The sequence below is a fragment of the Saimiri boliviensis genome, chromosome 14 (assembly GCF_048565385.1).
Source record: "Saimiri boliviensis isolate mSaiBol1 chromosome 14, mSaiBol1.pri, whole genome shotgun sequence".
Lineage (NCBI taxonomy): Eukaryota > Metazoa > Chordata > Mammalia > Primates > Cebidae > Saimiri > Saimiri boliviensis.
This window is the reverse complement of record NC_133462.1, coordinates 55426678-55451378: the sequence shown is the minus strand read 5'-3', so window position 1 is coordinate 55451378 and position 24701 is coordinate 55426678. Positions and strand designations below refer to the sequence as shown.

At 36.8% G+C, this 24701-nt stretch overlaps 1 protein-coding gene and 1 pseudogene across 2 annotated transcripts in view; both read left to right on the top strand.

The window, feature by feature from the left end:
• CRB1 (crumbs cell polarity complex component 1) overlaps window positions 1-24701 on the top strand; it is a 223985-nt gene that overhangs the window by 84972 nt on the left and 114312 nt on the right. The window contains exons 4-5 of one of the 2 annotated variants that reach the window (XM_003944138.4): window positions 2070-2209; window positions 9764-9943. In XM_003944138.4, the coding sequence (XP_003944187.2) occupies window positions 2070-2209; window positions 9764-9943 (320 nt within the window). The remainder of the gene's footprint in view (window positions 1-2069; window positions 2210-9763; window positions 9944-24701) is intronic. The other variant, XM_003944139.4, reaches the window with a different exon arrangement.
• LOC120362938 (U4 spliceosomal RNA) lies at window positions 21917-22039 on the top strand (annotated as a pseudogene).

Genomic DNA, 24701 nt, shown 5'->3' with positions numbered 1-24701 from the left:
GCCCTCAAATTTTAAATAGAACAATGTGTTGTCCATTCTTTTGTAAAATATAAAATATAACTTTTAATTACATTCCGTGTCTTGTTAGTAAATCTACATTCCTGGAGACAGGTAACTGGCCAGCACAAAGACAGACACACTGTAATAGAAGTTTCCACACAATACCTCCAGAGGAAAAGGAGGCTCATCCTCCATACTTCACTGTTTCTAAAAAGCATCAGGACCAAAATGACACACGTTTTGATTCCGATGGAAATGTAAACCAAAACAAGGCTGAAACTTTGCTATCTTTTTTTTCCTCACTTGAATATGCCATGAATAATTTCCTTATTGGACCATTATTTCTTATTGCCTAAATGTAGAAATTATAGTCATAAGATCAACTCAAAACAACCTAACTTTATTTTCCCACAAAATTTTAAAATGTTTGCTGTGAGATATATGGGAAAATCAGAACTGGAAAAAAAAAAAGAGAGAGAGAGACCAAAGGAATTATGTAAATGGAGCTTCTAATTCCATGAACTGAGGTCCGCTAGCCAGCCAGCCAGCCAAGCCCTTTGAGTACAGTGTTCTTGTCCCTAATGTTTTACCTATACTCAATTTTTAGGAGGTTTTTTGAGATGGAGTCTCACTCTGTCACCAGGCTGGAGTTCAATGGTGTGTGGTCTTGGCCCACTGCAACCTCTGCCTCCCGGATTCAAGCTCTTCTCCTGCCTCCAGTTTCCCAAGAAGCTGGGACTGCAGGAGCATGCCACCATGCCCAGCTAATTTTTGTATTTTTAGTAACGCCGGGGTTTTGCCATGTTGGCCAGAATAGTCTCAGTCTCTTAACCTAGTGATCCGCCCACCTAAGCCTCCCAAAGTGCTGGGATTACAGGCATAAGCCACCACGCCCGGCCTTTTAGTAGGTATTTTTTAATTGAACAAATGGATTCGTGAATAGATTTGTAACAACACAGATGAAGATTATAGTCACTTACAACATTTGCTTTGGTGATAAAAACACAAAGCCATAGCAAAGAGGACTCTACCTGCTTTATAAATTCATAGATATTCTTTTCCCAAGACCCTCATTTTGCCTAAGCTGAGTGTGCAGGTTTATTTTTCACAATACTAAACCCTTAAGGAGACCCACACCTAAATTAAAAGTCCCCTCTTAGGAGCACTACACACTGAGGTCTGTTGGAGGGAAATAGGGGAGGGACAGCGAGGGGTGGGGAGTTTGAGGGGGGATGGCATGGGGAGAAATGCCAGATATAGGTGAGGGGGAGGAAGGCAGCAAATCACACTGCCACATGTGTACCTATGCAACAATCTTGCATGTTCTTCACATGTACCCCAAAACCTAAAATGTAATAAAAAAAGAGTTAAAAAAATAAAAAGAAATTGTTTGAAAAAAAAAAAAAGTCCCCTCTTAATAAAATTAACAACTTTCTTCATTAGATTTGTATTTTGGGACTATTTGATAATTCCACTCAATCCCTGAATAATTAGGAATAGCAAGGCTTAAATATTCTTGCAATCTAAAAATAAGAGAACATCATAAGTCACAATTCACTTAAGGAAGGCTTTTCCTGAGTTTTTCATAATTTATTGTTTGCTTTCTCATATGGGACCTTATTAATGGGCTTTCTGTATAACAGAGTGCCATGATGGTATAAATCATTCTCTACCACCTTAAAAAAATTAACAAGTTTATTAAGTGCTATTTAGTAGCAACATATTTTGTACATTTGGATATGTGGGATACTGTGTTTATTCTTTACATGCATACTTAATTGTCATAATAACTTTGTAACATAGGTACTATATTCAATTTATGAATAAAGAAACTTAAGTAAATAGTCATGGTTTGCATAAAGCTGTGCTTTAAAATTTTTTAAATATAATAAGACATTAATATAAAAATACATCATGCATTCAGTCTTGTATAGATAATTCACCATAGTTTTTGGGGTAGTAAGACTGTCCCATGGGTCTTGGGTTGACGGACAGATGAAGAAACAGTTTAAAGATATCTGATCTCAATATGACCAACAGTTGACATGAAAATTTCATTTACTCTCCAGATACAGCTGTAACTGCACGGGTAGTGGATTCACAGGGACACACTGTGAGACCGTGATGCCTCCTTGTTGGTCAAAACCTTGTCACAATAATGCTACATGTGAGGACAGTGTTGACAATTACACTTGTCACTGCTGGCCTGGTAAGTGACAAAATATCTTCCACCAAATTTTTTTTATTTTGCTTAGAATAGAAACATATCACTTATAGCAAATGAAACTAAAAATTATTGTTAAATGTTTTAAATCAATTATTTATTCTAGCTATTATTATTTAATTTTATTCTTTAGTGCTCACACAAATTTACTGCTCTACTAAATGCTGTCTAAAGTAGGTTACCAAGCTGCCCAATGATCATAACCCTCTAGAGCAACAGAGGAGAAAAAAACAAATGTAAAGATGAAATTCAGCATGATCTTCACGGAGAAAAATTCACTGGAAGATGCTTTCTTTTCTTGCAAAATGTTCTCTGATGTGGCAGGAACATATAGAAACCCATGAAATAATGTTAAACTATTAGGAACTTGTATTCTCTTAGGCATTTGTAGTGTAACGAGTTACATTTGTTAATATAATAACAAGTTAATTATATATAAACCATAACTAAAGTTTACCTATAGAGGATAATTAGACTTGAGTGTAAAGGTGATACAAGAATCAATAGAAAACAGTATATGACATTTGTGTTACGTTACAGACCATAGGCAAATATTGATGCTAATTTTGGTTAACAAACTCCCTGACATACAGCTTTACATTGCATAATAACATTTTGGTCAATGACAGACCACATATATGACAGCTCCATGCATGTTATTGCTGCTGAAGACATTTCAGTGGGACAAGGTGTGAAGGTAGAAGACAGTGACATTGCTGGTCCTGACTCCATGTCAGCCTACACTATGGTGTGTGTTTGGATCTTGATGTTTAATAAAAAGCTTAAAGGTAAAAAAAAATTGAAAATAGACTAAAACATACAGAATTAGATGTAAAGAAATTATTTTCTACAGCTGTATAATGTGTTTGTGATTTAAGCTAAGCATTATTTAAGATTCCAAAGGTTAAAACATTTGAAACATTTATAAAGTAAAAAAGTTCTAGTACACTATGGCTAGTTTATTATTAAAGACAGAAAGTTTTCTAATAAACCTAGAGTAGCCTCAGTATACAGTATTTATAAAATCTACAGTAGTATCCAATAATATTCTAGGCTTTTATATTCACTCATTACTCACTGACACTCAGAGCAACTTCCAGACCTGCAAGCTTCATTCATGTTAGTACCCTACACAAGTGTACCACTTAAAAAAATCTTTCATATTGTATTTTTATTGTACTTTTTGTATGTTTAAGTATGTTTAGATACACAAATGCCATTGTATTTCAATTGCCTATAGTATTCAGTACAGTAAAATGCTGTACAGGTTTGTAGCCTAGCAGCAATAGACTATACCCCAAGCCTAGGGATGTAGTAAGCTATAACATCTAGGTTTGTGTAAGTACACGTTATAATGTTTACACCATGATGAAATTGTGTAATGACTTATTTCTCAGAACAGATATTTGTCTTTAAGTGATGTATGACTATTTTTTAATCTAATTCTTGTTAGGATTTTATTGATAAAAATAAAAGATACAGTATCTCCTCTCCTTCCTGCTTTATTCACTGGGAAAATGATAAACTTATAATTACTCAAGGCCTAGTTTTATAAGCTTACTGATCATCTGTCTCTCTCTCCCCACTAATTTTATTGTCTAAGAAAATGATAATTCCATGGTTGGAATGGAAACATGTAGACTAGAGTCAATCCAATCAGGAGCAGCTTCTGCTTAAAAGATGTCCTACTGCCTAAGACATGTTTGATATCTTTGGTTAAATATATTTTATAGGAAAAATAAATGAAAATATAAAAGGAAGTTTGGGATGCTATGGCTTGGAAATTTATATATGGTATGTCTTCCCACCTGCAAGTGATGAATGAGGAATATTGGCTATCCTTTGCTCATCAATTTGACTTAAACACTGAACATTTTTCAAACGATGTAGTTTCATGTTCTTGTCACCAACCAACACTCATGAAAGGCCTCTGTCCAGAAGCAGAGGGTGGAGTGGAAGGTTTAGGAGTAGGATATATTCCCTGTTTATTAACTGAAGGAACTTGGGTGAGTTTCCTCTTAATCTTTTTCCTCATTGGGAAAATTGGGATAAAAATACTTCACTCATAGTATTACTATGAAAAGTAAAATTATAAAAATAAAACCTGCCACATATTAAGCACTCAAAAAAGGGCAACTGCATAGCAAGTTCTACACCAAGAGGTGGAAATCATGTATAAGGGCAGGACTTTGCAAAGGAGTCAGGCAGTTCAGAACATCTACCTCAAGAAACCCAAGGAGTGCATGTTCCATTCATTCATTCATGGGTTCCATCATTTAAGCCACATGGATTTCAGTGGCTAATACAATAGAGATCTGGGAATCAAAAAGATATGGTTCCTTCCTCCAAGGAGCCTAAATTCCAGTAGAAAGACATAGGTTAACATCTATGTACAATTTCTGGTACAATAAGAGGCTATAAAAATTCTGTAAAGGCCAGGCGCGGTGGCTCAAGCCTGTAATCCCAGCACTTTGGGAGGCCGAGGCGGGTGGATCACGAGGTCAAGAGATTGAGACCATCCTGGTCAACATGGTGAAACCCCGTCCCTACTAAAAATACAAAAATTAGCTGGGCATGGTGGCGCACGCCTGTAATCCCAGCTACTCAGGAGGCTGAGGCAGGAGAATTGCCTGAACCCGGGAGACGGAGGTTGCAGTGAGCCGAGATCGTGCCATTGCACTCCAGCCTGGGTAACAAGAGCGAAACTCTGTTTCAAAAAATAAATAAATAAATAAATACATAAATTCTGTAAAAATGAATAGAGAAGTACAGTGGTAGCTCGACCAAAGGCACTGTTTTAGATAAGCTAAAGATAACTGAGCAGGTTCCATAAATGTACTCACTAGCTGTGCAACTTTGGACAAATTACTGCTCTGATCCTCAGTTTCCTCATTTATAACATCCACAGGATAGAGTTGTTTCAGAGAGAAATCCAGTAACATATATAAAACTCCAGGCTTATCCTGGACCACAGTAAGCACTAAATAAAAGTTAAATGAGTATCAAAATTGGGAAGTCGTCTAGACCGTTACTTAAGAAATGAAGAGAGGAAGGAGAAGAAGAAAGAAGAAAGGCGGCAGGCACACATAGAAAAAAGCACGTCCTGCGGGGAGTAGTGGTTGCACCTGTAATGCCAGCACTTTGGGAGGGCAAAGTGGGCAGATCAGTTGAGGTCAGGAGTTCGAGACCAGCCTGGCCAACATGATGAAATCCCATCTCTACGAAAAATACAGAAAAAAAAAAAAAAAAAAGTAACCAGGTGTGGGAGTGCACACCTGTAGTCCCAGCTGCTCAGGAGAGTAGAGGCAAGACAATCACTTGCACCCGGGAGGCGGAGGCTGCAGTGAGCCGAGATCATGCCACTGCACTCCAGCCTGGGCTGCAGAGCAAAACTCCATCTCAAAAAACAAACAAACAAACAAACAAACACAACAACGAAGAAAAGAAAGAGCATGTCTAATTGTGGAACTGTGAGTGATTGTAAAAATTCTGGACTGTGTAGGGCTGGAGGTAGAGAGATGGAACTGGGGAGCAGAACTGAAGCCATATCACAAAGCCCTGCCAACTATGGGGCAGAAGAGTAACAAATCTGCTTTGCTAATTTCAGAAGCGCTCCCTGGCTTTGTGGCAGATGAGCGAAGAAAATAAAACTAAAGGCAGGGAAATCTAGTAAGAAGATTCTTCTGTAGTTTGAGGAGATGAGCCTGTTTGCTAGAACTAAGACAATAGTGGTTGGAGTGGGGTGTGCGGTGGGTAGTCCTGAGAGTCACATGGGAGGTGGAACTCACGTGGCCAGTGAGAAAAGGGCACAGGCTTATGACAGTTCTGCCTCTGGGTTTCTGCCCTGGGTTACGCATGGATGGTAATTTTGCCTAGATAGAACATCCTGAATACCTTTGTAACCTATCTTGCTGTTGTATACAAAGATAAAAGTTAACACTACAAACTAGTCTATATCTAAGGAAAGGAGACCATTTCTTCAGATCATGACTCCACTACCACAGAACACAATGGCAAGAATGTAGTCCTATAATTGACTAGGGTCCTCATTTCAGAAGTAATTAATAATTACAAGAAGTGTCAGTCACCTTAAACGCTTACCTTAAAAGATTTCCTGATACCCAGATGTGATTGGAATTGTTAACAAACAAACATAATAGAAGAAAGAAGCCCGGGGATATGATTCAGTATCATATTGTTTCTTTGTACAGAGTTTTATAGAAAAACTTGTTAAATTGAATATAGCCTTGACTGAAGGAGTGTATTTATATACATGGTTAAAGAGAGCAGAAAATAAAATTCCCACAGGGCCTCAGTGGTGGGGACAGGACTGGCAAGACTATAAATCAGAACCTTCCAAATGTTCATGATTTGAGTGAGATAATACATGAGCAGGAAAAGCAAAAAAGGATTTATGACAGTTCTAAATTCCTCCCTAACCTGGCTTATGTGTGTCTCGAGTCTGAGAACTAGAAGAAAATTGAAAATAGTTCAGCCTTTCTTAGGAAGGCTACTGTAGTATTACAAGTATCAGTTAATAAAATCTTATTGTAAAAACTATTATTTAATGTATTTGAAGAATCTTAGGTATGAAATAGTATTCAAAAAGTAGACATCCAAGTTTAAGAGACTCTGACTGATCTTTGGGTTGGCGGGGGTAACTCTAAAGTATTGTTGGGTCTTGATCTGACGTGTTCTTCATGTTCTTTTAGTTCCTTTTTTTTTTTGTTTAACTCTTTCACTCCAAGTTTCTTCTTCAGATGGTTGAGAAAGGCCCCAAGGGTCATATGTAACAAATACATTACACTGTTGAGTTGCAGAATTTATGTTGTGGTTGTGATTTAACATATGATCTCATTTAGTTGTTTATTTAAATTATTAATACAAAAAATGAACAATCACATTATAATCTTATTATTTACTTATTATTAATAATCAATTTCCTGGTTTATGTGCTAAACTAGGATTATAATCTAAATTGTTATTTTCAATCCTTGATTAGTACTATTGATTGAAGGGCTATCCCTTACATATTGCTCACTATTGGAGTAGTAAATGAAATGAACACAGTCTCTGTTTTGTGAAGATAAAGCCTGCTGAGGGAGGAAACCACATACACAAATTAATACATAATTAAAAATTACAATAAGAGGAATGAAAGAAAATCATTGGGTGGCATGAGAGAAAATAAGGGAATCTTATTTATATCTGTCCATGATGGAAAGTTATTCTGAGAAAGTAATACAAGATAAAGTCTGAAAACTGAGTAAGAGTTAGCCAAGAAAACACTTGAAGGAGAGTTTTCTAGAAGAGAGAACAACATCATGAAGGCTGTGAGAATGCAGGGAGTTTTTGAGGTTCTATTAAAGATTTTGATTTCAATTCTATGTGAAAGGGGAAGCTGTTGAATGATTTTAAAGTAAAGTTATACTTTGATTTAGTTTACAAGTTTTATAACTCTCGACTGTAAATTTTGTTTCCAGAACATTTCTCAGCAGAGTTAAATGATATCGCAAAGGCCCTTAGGTGACTGTGAAGTTGAATTACGTTTCGTAAAAACTTCAGGCTGGGTGCGGTGGCTCATGCCTGTAATTCCAGCACATTGAGAGGCTGAGGCGGGTAGATCACCTGAAGTCAGGAGTTCGAGACCAGTCTGGCCAACATGGTGAAACCCTGTCTCTACTAAACATGCAAAAATTAGCCAGGCATGGTGGTACATGCCTGTAATCCCAGCTACTTGGGAGGCTGAGGCAGGAGAATTGCTTGAACCTGGCAGGCGGAGGTTACAGTGAGTCGAGATCACACCACCGCTCTCCAGCCTGGGCAACAGAGTGAGACTCCATCTCAAAAATATATAAATAAATAAATAATTAAAAAATAACTTTATGCATATCTCTTACCATGTTACAAAACAGTTGATGTTATCCTATTGACCATCAGTGTTACATTTGCATCCTACTAAATTTATATTTTGGAGCTAGTACTGTACACAGTATATAAATACTCTTATAAATCAATACGAAAAACAGTCTATTGACAAAACAGGAAAAAATATGAAATGGTTAAAAAAAATCCCCAAAATGTTAAGCTCAATAGTAACTGGAGAAAATGTAAACCAAAATAACAGTGAGATACTAACTGGTAAGAAATTTTATTTTAGGTGAGAGCAAACATTGGCAAGCGTTCAGAGCCACATTCACAATCATCCACTGCTGGTAATGTGCAAATGGCACAACTACATTAGAGATCTTTGCCAGTTTTTATTAAAATTTAAAACATATGTAACTTATAACCCAGAAATCCCACCTCTAGACATAAACTGTATGGTTATACTCAAGCACTTATACAAACAGCCATGTATAATGATAGTCATTGCAACATTGCAATAGCAAAAATGTATATCAAACAAAGGTTAAACTGTAAGACAATGGGTAAGCCATGGTGCATCTGTATTCTGAAATACTTAGCAGTAGTTAAAAATTATGCGTTAGATCTTTATCACTAACATGGTAGACTGTGCAAGGGAATAAACAAAGCAAGCTGCTAAAGAATGCAGATAATATGGTTCCAGTTATGTTAAAACATATGCATACCCTAAAACTGTGTATGTTTCTTATGGTTGCCGATATTTAAAAGCAACTATAAAGCAACGAAAAGGTCAAGTAGGAAACTTTCATTTATATTTAATATTTTAATTATTTATAAAGTGACAAATCATTTATGTTTTACTGTTCTTATTCCTGGTCCTAATAAAATCATCCAGCTAAGTCCATGCAAATTTAAAACAACCTATTTTTCTGTTTCATTGAGTGTTTGAAAATCAGGATTTGGCTTTACTTTGAGTTTTAAGAGAAGGATTTACTTTGGTTTTGTGAATATTTGCTGACTTTTCAGCAATTCTCTTGAAGTACTTTTTTTTTTTATTATTTTTTGAGACTGAGTTTCGCTCTTGTTGCCCAGGCTGGAGTGCAATGGCGCGATCTCGGCTCACCGCAACCTCCACCTCCTGGGTTCAAGCAATTCTCCTGCCTCAGCCTCCTGAGTAGCTGGGATTACAGGCACACGCCACCATGCCCAGCTAATTTTTTGTATTTATAGTAGAGACGGGGTTTCACTATGTTGACCAGGATGGTCTCTATCTCTTGACCTCGTGATCCACCCGCCTCAGCCTCCCAAAGTGCTGGGATTACAGGCTTGAGCCACCACACCCGGCTTCTTGAAATACTTTTAATGCAAATTCACAGATGAAGAATATTTGAAAATGTGGAGCCTTTCATTAAAATGTTCAGGTTAAATGCAGGTTATCCTGACATCTCATTTTATTTCAAGTCTTATTAATCAAATCGTCTTTTAAAAAATGTTGGTCAAAATTATTTCAGTGATTTATTGCTTCTCGTATTTGTTTCCACGTAAGCCTCCTCTTACCAGGCGCATCAACTTGTTAATTGATGCCAGTATAGTGGTCAGCCTCCTTTTAGGCGGATGCTGTGCGACTCGACACCTTCGACTTAGCGGGTCCTCTGAATTTTTATCCTGCAGGATACACAGGTGTCCAGTGTGAGATCGACATCAACGAATGCAGCAGTAACCCCTGCCAGTCGGACGGGGAATGTGTGGAGCTGTCCTCAGAGAAACGATATGGACACATCGTTGGACCGCCTTCTTTCAGCTATCGCGAAGCCTCAGGTTATGTTTGTGTCTGTCAGCCTGGATTCACAGGTGAGGCCCAGGAGATGGGGTATGACTTGACTTTCTGGCATTTCACGGCAGACCATGGATTTAACCACGTGGTGTATCAGCAGGAAGACCCGCGCTATGGTGCAAAGGGTCCCCCGTGTGGGCAGGAAAGGTATCTTGTTTCACAGATCAGAATTCCTCAAATCATGAGAGAAATGTTAAAAGCAGCGATAAAAGAGATATGAAAGGGGCGACATTTTTATATGTTATTCTGGGAATTGAAGTGCATCTCAGGTTCTTTACCTTATACACAGAAAATGTTGAATTTTTTATGCTATCAAATTTGATAGTGATGTCAAATTTTACGTTATTCAAATTTGCTGAAAAAAGTGATTGTACTTATATTTACACTGGGAAAAATGAATTAGTTTCAAGTAATCTTCCTCAATGATTCTATAGCTAAAGTCATTCCATGTATCAAGTTTAAATTACTCTTTTTTTTTTTTTTTTTTTTTTTTTTTTTTTTTTTTTTTTAACAACTTTCTTACCTAAAACCCAGAGGAAATTTGCATTTATGTCTTCCGGCGAACAGTTCTGTATGTGTCTGCTTCCTGTTCTGAAAATTTTCAGAATTTTTGAGACAGTCCTCAATTCATTAATGGTTAACAATTTACCCACACTTTCATTGATATCACTGAGAAAACCAATTACAGTCTAGATTTCTATTATATTTCTTTCTCATTAGATTAAGTGACGCCTCTGGAAAATATTTCAGTTATTGTTGGGGATTTCTAAGAAAAGTAAATGAGACAGAAGAAGGGGGTGTCTATTTTCACTTAGTATTCTCTTTCAATGTTTCATTTTTGAAGTTTAACTATCTTTGATTTGTGGCAGAGTTTGCTCCAAGGTCGATACAGAAAATGTTTATTTCCTTATTCACTGACCTTTCAAGGAGAACGTACAGGAAAAAAATTCCCTCAGGTGTCAGTATCAGGAAAGTGATGTTTTCCCTGAACAACTTCTATCATGCATGCTTCCTACCCTAGTTTTAAAAATGCATGCAAATAAATCTTGATATTATTAAACTGAGTAAATGCATGAAATACATCTTGTAATATATCATATTTCCCAGTTATGTAAGCTGCTAGAAATACATATGAGATCTGCAAACATATAGGACTTTCCAAAATATATTTATGTATTTACCTCACCTCTGGGGATATTTAAATTTCCTGTTTCTGTTTCTTACTATTGCCTCTTTTCAAAAATTTGTTTCTAAACTTTTGGTCTCGTGTATGCATTTTTGTCAGCTCCTTTATTTTTTTCTGGCAATAAGGTGAAGGCATTATAAATTGTTTTTTAAATATTGGTTTTCGGGTCATAAAGGGGTGATTCTGTCAAAGTCAGAGGACATTGCTAATATTGCCTCATCAAATAAAAGGAAATGGGTGACCCCTTGAATCTGCAGATCTAAATAGGAGAGGCAGTAGAATGTTCAGAAAAAATGTTGGCTTGATTTCTGAAGAGCTGCCAGGAATGACTATATAAGTTAAGATGTCCTGGCTGCCCCAAATCTCTGTGGCTTAATGAAATGGTTTATTTTTCACTCATGTGAATTTCAAAACCGGATTCCCATCATCAATCGTCCTACAAATGGTGACTCAGGGTCACAGGCTCCTCTTTGTTTTTCCCGTGCTTCAAAATGTTACTTCCAAAGTTGCTGGGAGCTTCTGCAGCAAGCCACTGGAGAAGAAAAGAAAATGGAGCAGGACACCTGCAGGTTTTATGGAACAACCACTACCAGTAATGAATATCTCTTTTACCCACGTTTCATTGGTCAAATTTAATCCTATGACTGCATCTAACTGCAGAAAAGACTGGAACATCTAGTCTTTCTGTGTACCTAAAATAAAGAGAAAATAAGTTTTGCAAGCAGATAACCAATTTGACATAAAAGCTAGAACTAGTACACTGGGGATACAAACCTAGATCTTCTGATTCTAAGTTTAGCCTCCAGACCCATTTTTTTATGTCTGCATGTGTTTTTCTATACTTCATTTTAAATAACTTTTTAAATGATCATAGTATACTCATGTGCAGTTTTAAGGCATACAAGGAGGCCCACATACACTTTACCTAATTTCCCCAATAGTACCATGTTGCAAAAGTATAGTTCAGTATCAGACTTGGATATTGACATTGACAGAGTCCATATATGGAACAATTGTCATCACAGGGATTCCACCTCTCTCCTTCCCTGCCTCCTCATCCCTCTTCCCTGGCAAATATTCATCTGTTCCACACTTGTAGAATTTTGTCATTCCAAGAATATTAATATAAATCGAATCATGCAGTGTGTAAACTTTTAGAATAGGGTGGTTTTTTTTTTCCACTCAGCATCATTCTTTGGAGATTTATTGAGGTTGTGTGTATCCATAGTTTGTTCCTTTTCATTGCTAAGTAAAATTCTATGGTATGTGTTTATCAAAGGTTTTTCAATCATTCAGCTATTGAAGACATCTAGATAGTTTCAATTTTCCACTATTGTGAATGAAGCTGCTAGAAAGATTGTTGTACAGGCTTTTTGTGTGACTATGAGTATTCACTTCTCTGAGATAAATTCTCAAGAGTAAAATTGCTGGTTCCTATGATAGTTTCATGTTTAGTTTTCTAAGAAACTGTCAAACTGTTTTCCAGAATGTCTGTACCATTTTGTATTCCCACCAGCAATGTATGAGTGATCCAGTTACTCTGCAGTCTCACCAGTATTTAATGTTATCGTTGCTTTTTGTTTGTTTGTTTGTTTAAAAAGGCCCATAGAGGGCTTCACCAATTCTGGGGCCTTCGTGTCCGAGGCCAGCACACCAAGACCACTGGCCGCCGTGGCCGCACCGTGAGTGTATCCAAGAAGAAATAAGTCTGTAGGCCTTGTCTGTTAATAAATAGTTTATATACCGGAAAAAGAATCAGTCGTTTTGATAGATACGCAATTATATCATTGTGGTTTTAATTTGCATTTCTCTAATGACTAGTGATGTTGAACATATTATTATATATGCTTGTTTGACATCTGTTAGTCTTTTTCAGGAAAATGTCTCCCCATGTTTTTTTTTTTTTCCTATTTCCTAGTTGCTTTTGTTTTTTAACTGTTGAGCAATTTTGCACATACAGACCCGGGGCATTTTTTTTGCGATGTTATACCTGAGTATTTAATTTTCTTTTGCAGGATAGTAAGTAGTATTCTGCTTTTAATTCAGTTTCTACATATTCATTGTTAGTGTTGGGAAAGGCAGTCTTGTGCATGTGGCCTTTCAAACCCCTACTCATCCTCATAAGAATGGGCCTCGGGCCTAGAACATTTCCTTCCCAAGAGATAAAGAGTCCTTGCAGCCCATGCTGGACTTATCACCTTGTGTGGGAATATCTTTCCCTGTTTCGGACTCAGTGTGTACACCCTTGTTCTGCTTAAACATATGTACTATATGGCACCTAGCCAGCCTCACTGCTATATCTTTCTTCTGCTGGGAGGGCAAAAGGTTCTTCTGCTGCAGCATGAAAGGGCTGCAGGCTGCCAACTGCCCCACATCTGCTGCTAAGAAGGCCTTGCTGTTTATGAGGACTGATGCCCATTACAGAGCTGACCCTGCTCTGTCTCTTCTCTACGTGAATAAAGCGTTGTTCCATCTAGTACTTGATTGTATGTGTTTTTCTTGGTGACTCCAATACCAAAATGCAGTGGCCAAATGTGTCCATACTTTTACTTCTGGTAATAAGCAACAGATGCCACTTGCTAGAGAGCTAGAAATATCATTGCTTCTTGTGTGTTAATTGTATATAGTGAGACTTCATTTAATTCACCTATGAGATCTAAGAATTTTCTTTTTGTAGATTCCAGGGCATAGACGATTACGGCATCTGCAAACAGGAATGGTGTTATTTCTTCCTTTACAATACACATGCTATTTATTTTACTATGCTGAAGAAGAGTTGTGAGAGCAGACATTTTGCTTCATTCACAGTTTTAAAGGGAAAGCAGTCTTTTTTACCATGAACTATGATCTCCATAGAATCTTTGGAAAATAGTTTTCCTCTCTACTCCTAACTTGCTAAGAGTTTTTACCATAAATGGGTATTGGATTTTGCCAGATGCTTTTTCTGCAATTGATTTATCATGGACGTTTCTTATTTAGCTTGTTGATGTGGTAGATTGCACTGGTTCATTTTCAAATATTGAACCAGACTTGCATATCTGAAATAAATCCCACTTGGTGTGTTTTTTTCAGTTTACTAATGTTTTGTAAGACTTTTTCTTCTAAATTCGTGAAAGGTATTGGTCTATAGTTTTCTTTCTCTCTCTCCCTTTTGTGTGCGTGTGTGTGTGTGTGTCTGTGTGTGTGTGTGTGTGTTTGTGCTGTCTTTCTCTGGTTTTATGATCAAGGTAATATTGACCTCATAAAATAAGTTGGGAAATGTTTCTTCATTTTCTATTTTTTGGAAGAGAGTACGTAAAATTGATGCTAATAATTCTTTAAATATGTAGTAGACATCTTCAGTGAAATCAGCTGAGCCTAGAGATTTCATTTTCTGAATCTTGAATTGCAAATTTAATTTCAGTATTTTTATAAAACTATCAAGATTACCTGTTTTTGGTAATTTGTGGATTTCAAGGGATTGGTCCATTTTTTTTCCAAAAATTGTGTATTTTGCTGTTGTTGGGTGGAATAAAAAATTCTGTATATGTCAATTAGATCATGTTAAGTGATTGTATTGATCAGATCTTCTATATTGCTAATGTTTCTGTTTAATTTCTGAGCATAACGTTGTTCATAGCAGTGCCTTGTTACCCTTTTAATGACTGCAGAATCTGTAATGAATTCCCTGTTTCGTTCCTGATTTTGACTATTTATATCTTCTCTCTTTTTTTGTCCATCTTTTTACAGATTTGTCAATTTTATTGATTTTTTTAAAAACTAGGTTTGTGTTTTATTAATTTTTCTCTGTTTTCCTGTTTTCCAATTTTATTCATTTCTGTTCTTTTTTATGTCCTTATTTCTGCTTGCTTTGGGCTTATTTTCTGTTCTTTTAAATTTATTTTTATTTTTCTAGCTTCTTGAGACAGGAACTTTTATTATTGATTTAAGACCTTTTCTCTTTTCTATTATATAAGCATTATAAATTTAACTCCCAATAACTGCTTTAGTAGATGCATCCCCATATTTTTATATGCCATACTAATACTATGCTGTATATTTTTGAATTTCCTTTTTGATCTCCTTTTTGACACATGGATTACTTAGAAATAATAATTGTATTGTTTAATTTCTGTTTAGACATTTTTCTCTTATCTTTCTGTTACTGGTTTTCAGTTTGATGCCATTAGATTAGAGAACACACTCTGTATAACTTCAAATAATTCAAATTATTTAAAATTTGTTGGGGTTTGTTTTTTTGGTTTGTTTTTTGATCTTGGTAAATGTTGCATGGTTGCCTGAATAAAAGGTAAAAACCAACATACATTCTGCTGTTGTTTAGAGGCAATTTATATATTGTCAATTAGAGCCCATTGACTTATCATATTGTTCACATTTTCTATATCCTTACTGATATAGAATAAGACTGTCTAGCAGTCCTGTTACTTGTTTAAAAGAGAGGTGTTAAAGTCTCCACCTATACTTACCGATTTGTCTGATTTCTTCTTTTAGTTCTGTCAACTTTTCTTCAATTTTTCTTCACGTATTTTGAGGCTTTATTGTTCAGTGTCTACACAGTTAGGGTCATTATGTCTTCCTGGTGTCTTGATCTTTTTATCACTATGCAATGATACTCTTCATTTCGTATTCTATTTTTGCTTTGAAATCTATTCATTTGGTATTGCTATAGCCATTCCTGCCTCTTAAAATTATATTTACACAGTATATATTTTTCCACTCTTACATTTTCAACCGGCTTATGTCATTAAATTTGAAATGAGTTTCTTGTAAACAGCATATCAAATATCAAACAGCAAATTGTTGGGTCATGCTTTTTAAATTTACTTTGCCAATTAATTTGCCTTTTAATTTTGTATTTAGGCCATTTATATCTAAGTAATTATTATTATAGGGCTTAGCTCTATGATTTCATTATCCGTTTTCTGTTTGATTCATCTCTTTACTTCTTGTGAGTTAGCTGACTATTTTTAGGATTGCATCTTGATTTCTGAATAGTGTTTTTAATATACTGCTGTGTAATTTTCATAGTAATCTCTCTTGGTATGACTGATCACAGCCTATTGGTTTCAGTATTTTACCACTTCAAGTGAAGTATAGGAATTTTACTTCTATTTAGGGTGTTTTTTTTTTTTTTGCCTTTTCTACTTTAAAATATTGTTTTGAGGGTTAGATGGTGTTATAATTTTTATTTTAATCATTACATATAATTTAGAAAACTCATGAAATGGAGGATACTCCATTGTGTTTACTAATATTTCTATTCTCCATTGTTTTGTCCTCTCCACATTAGGCCTCAAGATTCTTTATTTTAAAAAATTATTATCTTTAGGTTTAGAGAGCTTTCTTTAGCCATTCTGTGAGGATAGGTATTCTAGTGACAATTTCTTTTGGTTTTCCTTTGAGAATATATTTATTGCACATCCATTCCTGATAGGTAGTTTTATTAAATGTGGAATTCATGACTGACAGTTCTTTTCTTATGGAATTTGAAAAATTCTCCATAATTTTCTTCTGCACTCCACAGTTTCAAATGAGAAATCTGCTATTATTGAAAAGCGGTGTTGGGTGCAGGGTTTGGGGAAAGGAAGGTGGGCTTGGCAGGAGGGCAGGTTGGCGGGATCTTGCTCCCTTTGCCAAAGACCAACAATTTCTTTCCCAACTCCCAACCCAGGCCCCTTTGGAACTGTGTGTGGTTGTTAGCACCCTCTGGCACCTCCTTTCCACTCCTGTCCTTTCCATGCCTGGCGATGGGTCTTTGTGGTTCTGCAAAATGTAGACTTAAATCCAAGGTCATGGCAAAACATCTGAAGTTCATCGCCAGGACTGTGATGGTATAGGAAGGGAATGTGGAAGGTGCAGACGGGACCCTAAACAGAACCCTCACTAAGGATGAGCTCACTTAGGACATTAAGCTTTGGAGGAATTATGAGAAATCATGTGGCCGGCGACAGAGGGAAAGCTATGAAAGGTGCCAGTGGATCTACAACATGGAAATGGCTTGCAAGATCAACCTCTTGACGTGAAACAATTGGGCAGTTCTTGGTGGGGGGTGCTGAGGCCTGTGGATGGGACACCCAGTATGAAACCCTCATCCAGGTTTATCTCCACCTCTTTTCTTTGTACAATCCCATTTTCTATTACTGTTATACAATAAACTCAATCACATGTTTACAAAAAAGCAAAAGAAAAGTGGTGTTGCCCTCTAGGTAACACATTACTTCTATCTAGCTGCTTGTAGTACTTTTTTCTTTGACTTTAGTTTTCAGCAGCTTATTTGTAATATGACTTGGTGTCAACTTATTTGTGTTTATCCTATTTGAGATATTCTCACCTTTTAAAATCATTATATTTATGTCTTTTGGCAAATTTGGGGAATCATCAGCCAACTTTTCTTTGCATACTCTTTCAGATCCTTTTTTATACATACATATACGTATAAAATCAGTAAAGCTTTGTTTAATTCTCTTTGCCCATTCTACCAGGCTCATCATATATTGTAGGTGGGACTCTCATTTAATCTGCAAAAAGAATGAGCCGACCTGGGCTGCCTTCTCTTGCTTCTGTTGCTGGCTGGGGGTCAGCAAACACCAGGACTGAGGCACCTCCTTGTGCTATGCTGGAGGTTATAAAAAGCCCTGATGCTTTGCTGTTAGTCCTGAGGTCTCTAACCAGTTCACCTTCTTCTTCTACCTTTCAGAGTTCTATATGGCTGTTATACTTAGTGAAGAGAAACAAGGTGAGACAAATCTATGCTCTCTTGTTCAGTCTGGAAGTCCCTATGTAACATTTGTTAAAAACACTTGTGTTAAGTAGAAAGAAAATTATATTCTTTAATGGCTTCAGGCAGAAAAGCAAGTGTTAACTTTCTCTTTATTTTCCTGATAGTCTCAAGAAGTTCCAAATATCATTTATTTTGATCCATGAGATGACTATATTTATAATTAATCATTAATAAATAAATTAATATTTCCCTTGCCTTTCTTCCACCCTGAATAGTTGGACATTCAACTTTATTTTTATTTGTTATACATCCATTTTATATTTTTCAGACAGGAAAGACACAGTTTGCTTTTCTACATGCTATGTGTATTTACAGTTCCATTGCTTGTTAGATTAAAATAAAATTTCTATTATGATGAAAAATGTATTTATGCATAATACATTTTCTGACAGCTCCATTCAAAAGAGCCATTGCAATTGTTAAATACAGGTAAAAACTAATCTCTTTTGTATTATAATTAAGAATATGCTTATTACTCTTTAGAAGTAGTAGAAGTAATAAGTGAAGAGTAATAAATGCATTTTTATAACAATATATATTTGCATAACACATTGCCTTTTATATTAACAAATTTGCATTTATATATACAATACAATATATATTTGCATAATAAGTTCATTATCTTTTATGTCAATATATATTTGCATATGTAATGTAATTTTTCTAACTTTTTATAATGTAAATGGTATATACCAGAGTAGAAAATTAACTAAGAGTCTCAGAATTATACTCAGGGAGATAGAAATGAGAGAGTTTGAGACCATGGAAGACGAGAAATGAAAATAGGAACTCAAGGAGGCAGAGGGTCCCAGTGAGAGGAATCAAGCCATTCTGAAGGAGGCTTAGCTTTTATTGAAGGTTTGTTCTAGAAATGCCAGCAAGTAAAGCAAGTTACCATGGCCTAAAGAAATCAAGAGTCTCACTCGATGAGATAATTAAGAAAAATCTAAAGATCCATTTAAATATTTTAATGACTGCCGGGCACGGTGGCTCAAGCCTGTAATCCCAGCACTTTGGGAGGCCGAGGCGGGTGGATCACGAGGTCAAGAGATCGAGACCATCCTGGTCAACATAGTGAAACCCCGTCTCTACTAAAAATACTGAAAATTAGCTGGGCATGGTGGCGTGTGCCTGTCATCCCAGCTACTCGGGAGGCTGAGGCAGGAGAATTGCCTGAACCCAGGAGGCGGAGGTTGCGGTGAGCCGAGATCGCGCCATTGCACTCCAGCCTGGGCAACAAGAGCGAAACTCCGTCTCAAAAAAAAAAAAAAAAAAAAGAGCAAATATTTTAATGACTAGAATTGAACCGTGCCTTTCCAGGCAATGGGGTTACCATCCTCTAATTCTCCAAGATCTTTTCAAAAATATTTTGGCAAAATATGCTCCTATCTTGTCATAACTATTTGTGACCATAGTTGCAACTCTCAAATTAAAATGAGAAATGAGCATCACCGTTTATTTTATTTAAATGTCTGTGCATGTACTTAAATCTGCACATCCACATAATTTTAATGGTAAGCAAAATAAATTTATAATTGGAGACGGCCTGTGGTTGAATAACACTTTTCAGTCCATTCCAACATCAGTAAATTATCTTTATTTTGTATGACTACCCTTGACCACTGCTAGAAGGAATGTTGGCTGCTTCTTTCTGTTATGTTTGAGCTTTCCAGGCCAGGGCACTGGGTTCAGTTCTGGGGATAAAATGATGGGAATACATGGCCTCTTCCCCAGGGAAACGGAAAGAGCAGGAGGAAAATGATGCAGAAAGTATAAGACAATATGATAAGTGGCACAGTGGAGCCATAAAAAGACACCATCAGGCGAATCAGTAAAAGGGAACTTTTATGCTCTTTGTGCCAGATAGAAGTTAGTGGAAATTACAAGAACTCAAACAGCTTGATAAATTCACATTTTAAAACACAAATCAATGTTACTACTGAAGTTTTTAAAACGATCTCATGACCTGAGTGCTTACCCTTGAACCATCTTGTTCTAACCAGCCAAGTGAAATTGGAAACAATTGATATGTCTTTCATGTGAACATTTCATTTCTGTTTATCAAAGTATACTCATGATAATACCTTTAACAAGTTTCCAAACCATCTCAGAAGCCAAGTCCAATTTTCGTTTCTAACTTTCCCTCACCAACTCCAATTAGCATGCACTCCAACTCAGAGGAACACCCTCCCTGGTCTCTGGAACACTACATTGTTGCCTCTGAGGCTGGGATTTTATTCTGCTTCACCCATCTGCTCTCTGTATGGAAAGAACTGAGTGCAGCAGGGGATCTTATGAAGTCCTGGCTTCAAACCTCAGGCAGAAATAGCTAGTTTTTAACAATAAACACCCCGATGAGAGCCACCTGGCAAAGTGGCTGCACACGGGGCTTTCGTTCGCAAGTTCGTTCGCTTCGAGCACAATGTTGCTAAAAATGAAGCGTTCACTTTTCCTTAAAAATCAAATCCTGTCACTTTACCTAAATCCAACTAAAATAGCCATAGAGGGCCAAACATATATCATTCAACGCTTCATGAAGTCATGAAGGAATGAGACATATGGGACAGTCAATATCTCCTGCCGAAAAAGAGATTTTCAATAGAATTTTTTCATTTACTGACTTCACATTTCAGGATCATTGTTCCTGGAGATGCACTTTTTTTTCTTACTTACAGTTTCAAGTTTGAGAATATAAATCCTAGGAATCTCAAACAGATATTTGATACGCATATAAAACTGTAACTCTAAAAGATCAAACTTCCCTTCTATCCTCGTTTACTTCGTAAACATCTTTTCAACAGATTCATCTGATTCATTTACCTTTGCCTTTACCATGCATGTTAATTTCTAGAAACCAAACTATTCGTAGTGTGTATAACTATTTCTATTTGTACTCCTTTTGATTTTACTATGTTAGCTGCAATAATCAGGACAAGTATACCATGTCATACATAGACTAATTTTAAAAATTATTTTTATTGATTGCCTAATATCTACAAAGATATTATAGCTAGGAGGAAAATTTAAAGGCTGATCTTTGGAAGACCACATGCAGACCAAAACAGAGACAGATATGTTTGTGAGATGCTTATAACAGAGATAGATAATCACGGTGTCAAGGGTCTTGGCTGCTTTCTCAAGTTGGCATTCTTCTGCTGACTTGTAATCACACAAGTTAGGGAAAAGCTCTCAAAGGAATAATCAGCAGACAGGTGCCAACTCTTCAATTTAAGTTCACTGGCCAACATGTATTTTGGAAATTTATCATTAAAGTCTTAAGGTGCTGTCCCGGCAACTTAGAAGACCCGAATGGTAGATTTTCATGCCAGGGTTCTATTTTGATGAGTGAAATATGGACCACACCCATTTAAAAGAGCTTTCAGGAGCGTAGTGTTTCCTAAGAATAGCCAAGTGATTGCTAGTGAAAGAAGTTGAAGAAAATGTTCAGTGGGAGATTGAGGATATTGAGAGTTCTCCTCACAGTAGACCATCCTGCTAGCTGTCATATGACACGGTCAAGTATATGTTCGCTACTCATGAGGATGCCCATCTCGACATCCCATGCTTTTTTCTAGCTGCCCAAGATCTGGAAATGATTTTTAAGCATGTTAATCATTAAGAAGAACAGTATTATTGACCTGCACCTGACCTAATCAATGATTAATTATAGTGCCTTTCCCAAGTTCTACTGCTGCAGTTGTTTGTTGAGAGAGCTTGTCTTCTGACATTAACACAGAAGACCCTCAGAAACACCTCTCTCCTCCTGTATCCCCTCTTCAACCACCATGACATGCACATTCACCTAGAACTTCACTTCAGCCCAAGCAACCCAGTCTGAGTTCCTAGGGCAAAATATCCAAAACCTCTCCTCTTCCTGAGACCAACCAATCCTCTTCCTTGAGAATTACATGTCCCTTTCTCAAAAAAAAGGTTTTATTATATTTTCCCTTGGCAAAAAACTATCCCCTTAGTCATTACTTAAACAACATTTAATTTCCGAAGAAGATATAATCAGAATTGATTAGCTTTGTGCAGTGGCAGTATCGTAGCCAATGAAGTTTATCTGAGGTGTGATTATTGCTACTTGAAAACTTTTCAGAATTGATTGTACTTTCCCTAAAGTACCTCAGGAACAATACCACTATGCCTTATAAGTCTGCTTACCTCAGTCACCCACAGAAGTCCCAGCATGCCAGTTCATCATCCCTGATCTTTATCCCAGAATGTTCTATATATACCATAATTTCATGCAATTTTCCACACCATTCCAAACTTCCCACTATAGGCTGAATATTTAATAAGCCCAATATCCTCAACTTTTTGTCTAAATGTTTCTTTCACTTACTTGCTTAAGCTCAAACCATGCTATATTCTCAGGGTACCATTTCTTCTGCAATCTTCTTGAATGGTGGTTGTCCTTTATTCTTCTTCCAAATCTCATGTTTGGCTGGTCCCAAAGGTAAGCTAAATGTCCTCACTTCATTGCTTCATCGAGGAAATTAGTCTTCCTTCTTCATTCAGAATTTTGTATCCAGCAAAACTAAGCCTCATAAGTGATAGGTTTTTTTCAGACAAACAAATGCTGAGAGACTTCACCACTACCAAGTCAGCAATTCAATAACTGCTAAAAGACAGCTCTAAATCTTGAAACAGAACTTCAAAATACACCAAAATACAGCATTCTTAGAAAAAATCTCACAGGACCCACAAAACAACAACACAACGAAAAAAAAACCACAAGGTATTTATATTTTTGTTGACAGAAAATCAACAAATAATGGACTTAAAGCATATGCTAAACAAATGGACTTAACAGATGTTTACAGAACATTCTACCCAACAACTGCAGAGTATACATTCTATTCATCAGCGTTCTCCAAGATAGACCATATGATAGGCCACAAAACAAGTCTCGATAAATTTTAAAAAGTAGAAATTACATTAAGTACACTCTCAGACCACAGTGGAATAAAACAAAATTAACTCTAATATGAACCCTCAAAACTATGGAAATTAAATAACCTGTTCCTGACGATCATTGGGTCAACAATGAAATAAAGAAGGAAATTTAAAAGTTTCTTGAACTGACCGATAAGAGTGACATAACCTATTAAAACCCCTGGGATATAGCAAAAGCAGTGCTCAGAGGAAACTTCATAGCATTAAATGTCTACATCAAAAACCCAAGTCATGTTAAGTACATGTCTTTGAACTGCACTACTCACTACCTTTTTTGGTTGCAACGTTCTTCCTACCTCATGGTATCTTCTCCTCAGTTACTGATTACATTAATCAATTATGTTAATGTCTTACTCCTGTCATCATTTTGAGAATTTCAACATCCATGTGGACAACCGATACAAACCATTGTCTCTCTGTTATTTGAAATCCTTACTTCCAGTGACCGTGACTGCCACACTACACATGCTTCCGCCCGCTTCTTCAATCATGACTTAGACTTTGTTATTACCAATAACCTTCCTGAAAACCTCACTTTAAATCATTCTATTTTGTGACCAGAACCTCCATTTATTCCAGTTCATATACTTTAGGGCCTTTTCAATTGAGCCTAGTCTACTGTCTTAACCACCTTTTTTCCGGTCATTGCCTCACTTGTCTCTGTCTCCACTAAGGTTCCCAGGTCCAGCACTATAATTATTCCCTTGTATTTACCCTCAGCTCTCCTGATTCTTTCTCTCTTCATTGTACTTGCCTGACAAAAGTACAATTATGGTTAAATCAATTCTCCACCTTCTCCACACCTCCAACCAATTTGAATGTGGTTGGAGAAAAACTTTCACAAGCCACACACTGAACTGATGAGTGTCACTTTAAATTTATGGGGCCAAATCTCATGGGGCCTTTAGCACTAGGCAACAATCCTTCTAGAGCTCTATTTCCCAAGATGAGCCTTTTTATATCTTCTCTTCCTTCAAACTTCCAACGTCTCCTCCCTCATTGTTATGTTACCCTAAGTTGATCATCAAGTCTAATTTCATCAGGGAAAGAATATCTTCCCTCCACCAAAAGTATTGTCAATTCTGAGGTTTGATTTTTATCCTTTTTACAAGCTCATACGTTACCCTGCTACTGTTTTGTGAATGCTGGCAAAAGACATAAAACTTTTGTGTCAGAAAAAAGTGTACAACCAGCAGCGTGAGCCTCAGCTTTACATCAATTACTCCTGCACCCAATTCCCATAGGGTTGGGACTACATGGGCCCAGATGAGTTCTGCACTGGCAGATTTTTGTCACAACTGATGAACATTGAGTTGGGGAATTCATCGTTTTTAAAACAAACAGCAAGAAGCCTGCTCCTTGTCCCAGAGGGAGATGTTGTTCATTCCTCAGAGATGCTTGCTGCAAAACCAACCCCAAGAAATGGGCAGGTAAAGATCAGTCATGACTTTGCATGCCTAGCATTCCCAGTAAGAAACTGCCGGGACACACATGAGTTGCCTCTTCCAGCACTCCATCCCGTGACCCCACGTGCTCTCGGCTGAACTCAAATTTTTATATGAATATGCCACTCCATTAGCCACCCTGCTTAATCTGACTGACAGAGACTGGGATTAAATCTGTTCAATTTGCCTCATATAGCATTTAATTAAGGAAACTATCAAGAGGACTCTAAGAAATAAGATGAAGTCAACCTGTAGTATACATTTCAACTCTACCCTCCAGGGTCCTAGACTCAACCAGTTGTACGTAAGTCCTGGGGGCACCAACATGTCTTACTTTAGATAGCCAGAAAATAGTCTAAGACCAGTCAATTATCCATTGTGACCCAGGCAAGGGAGTTTAGATT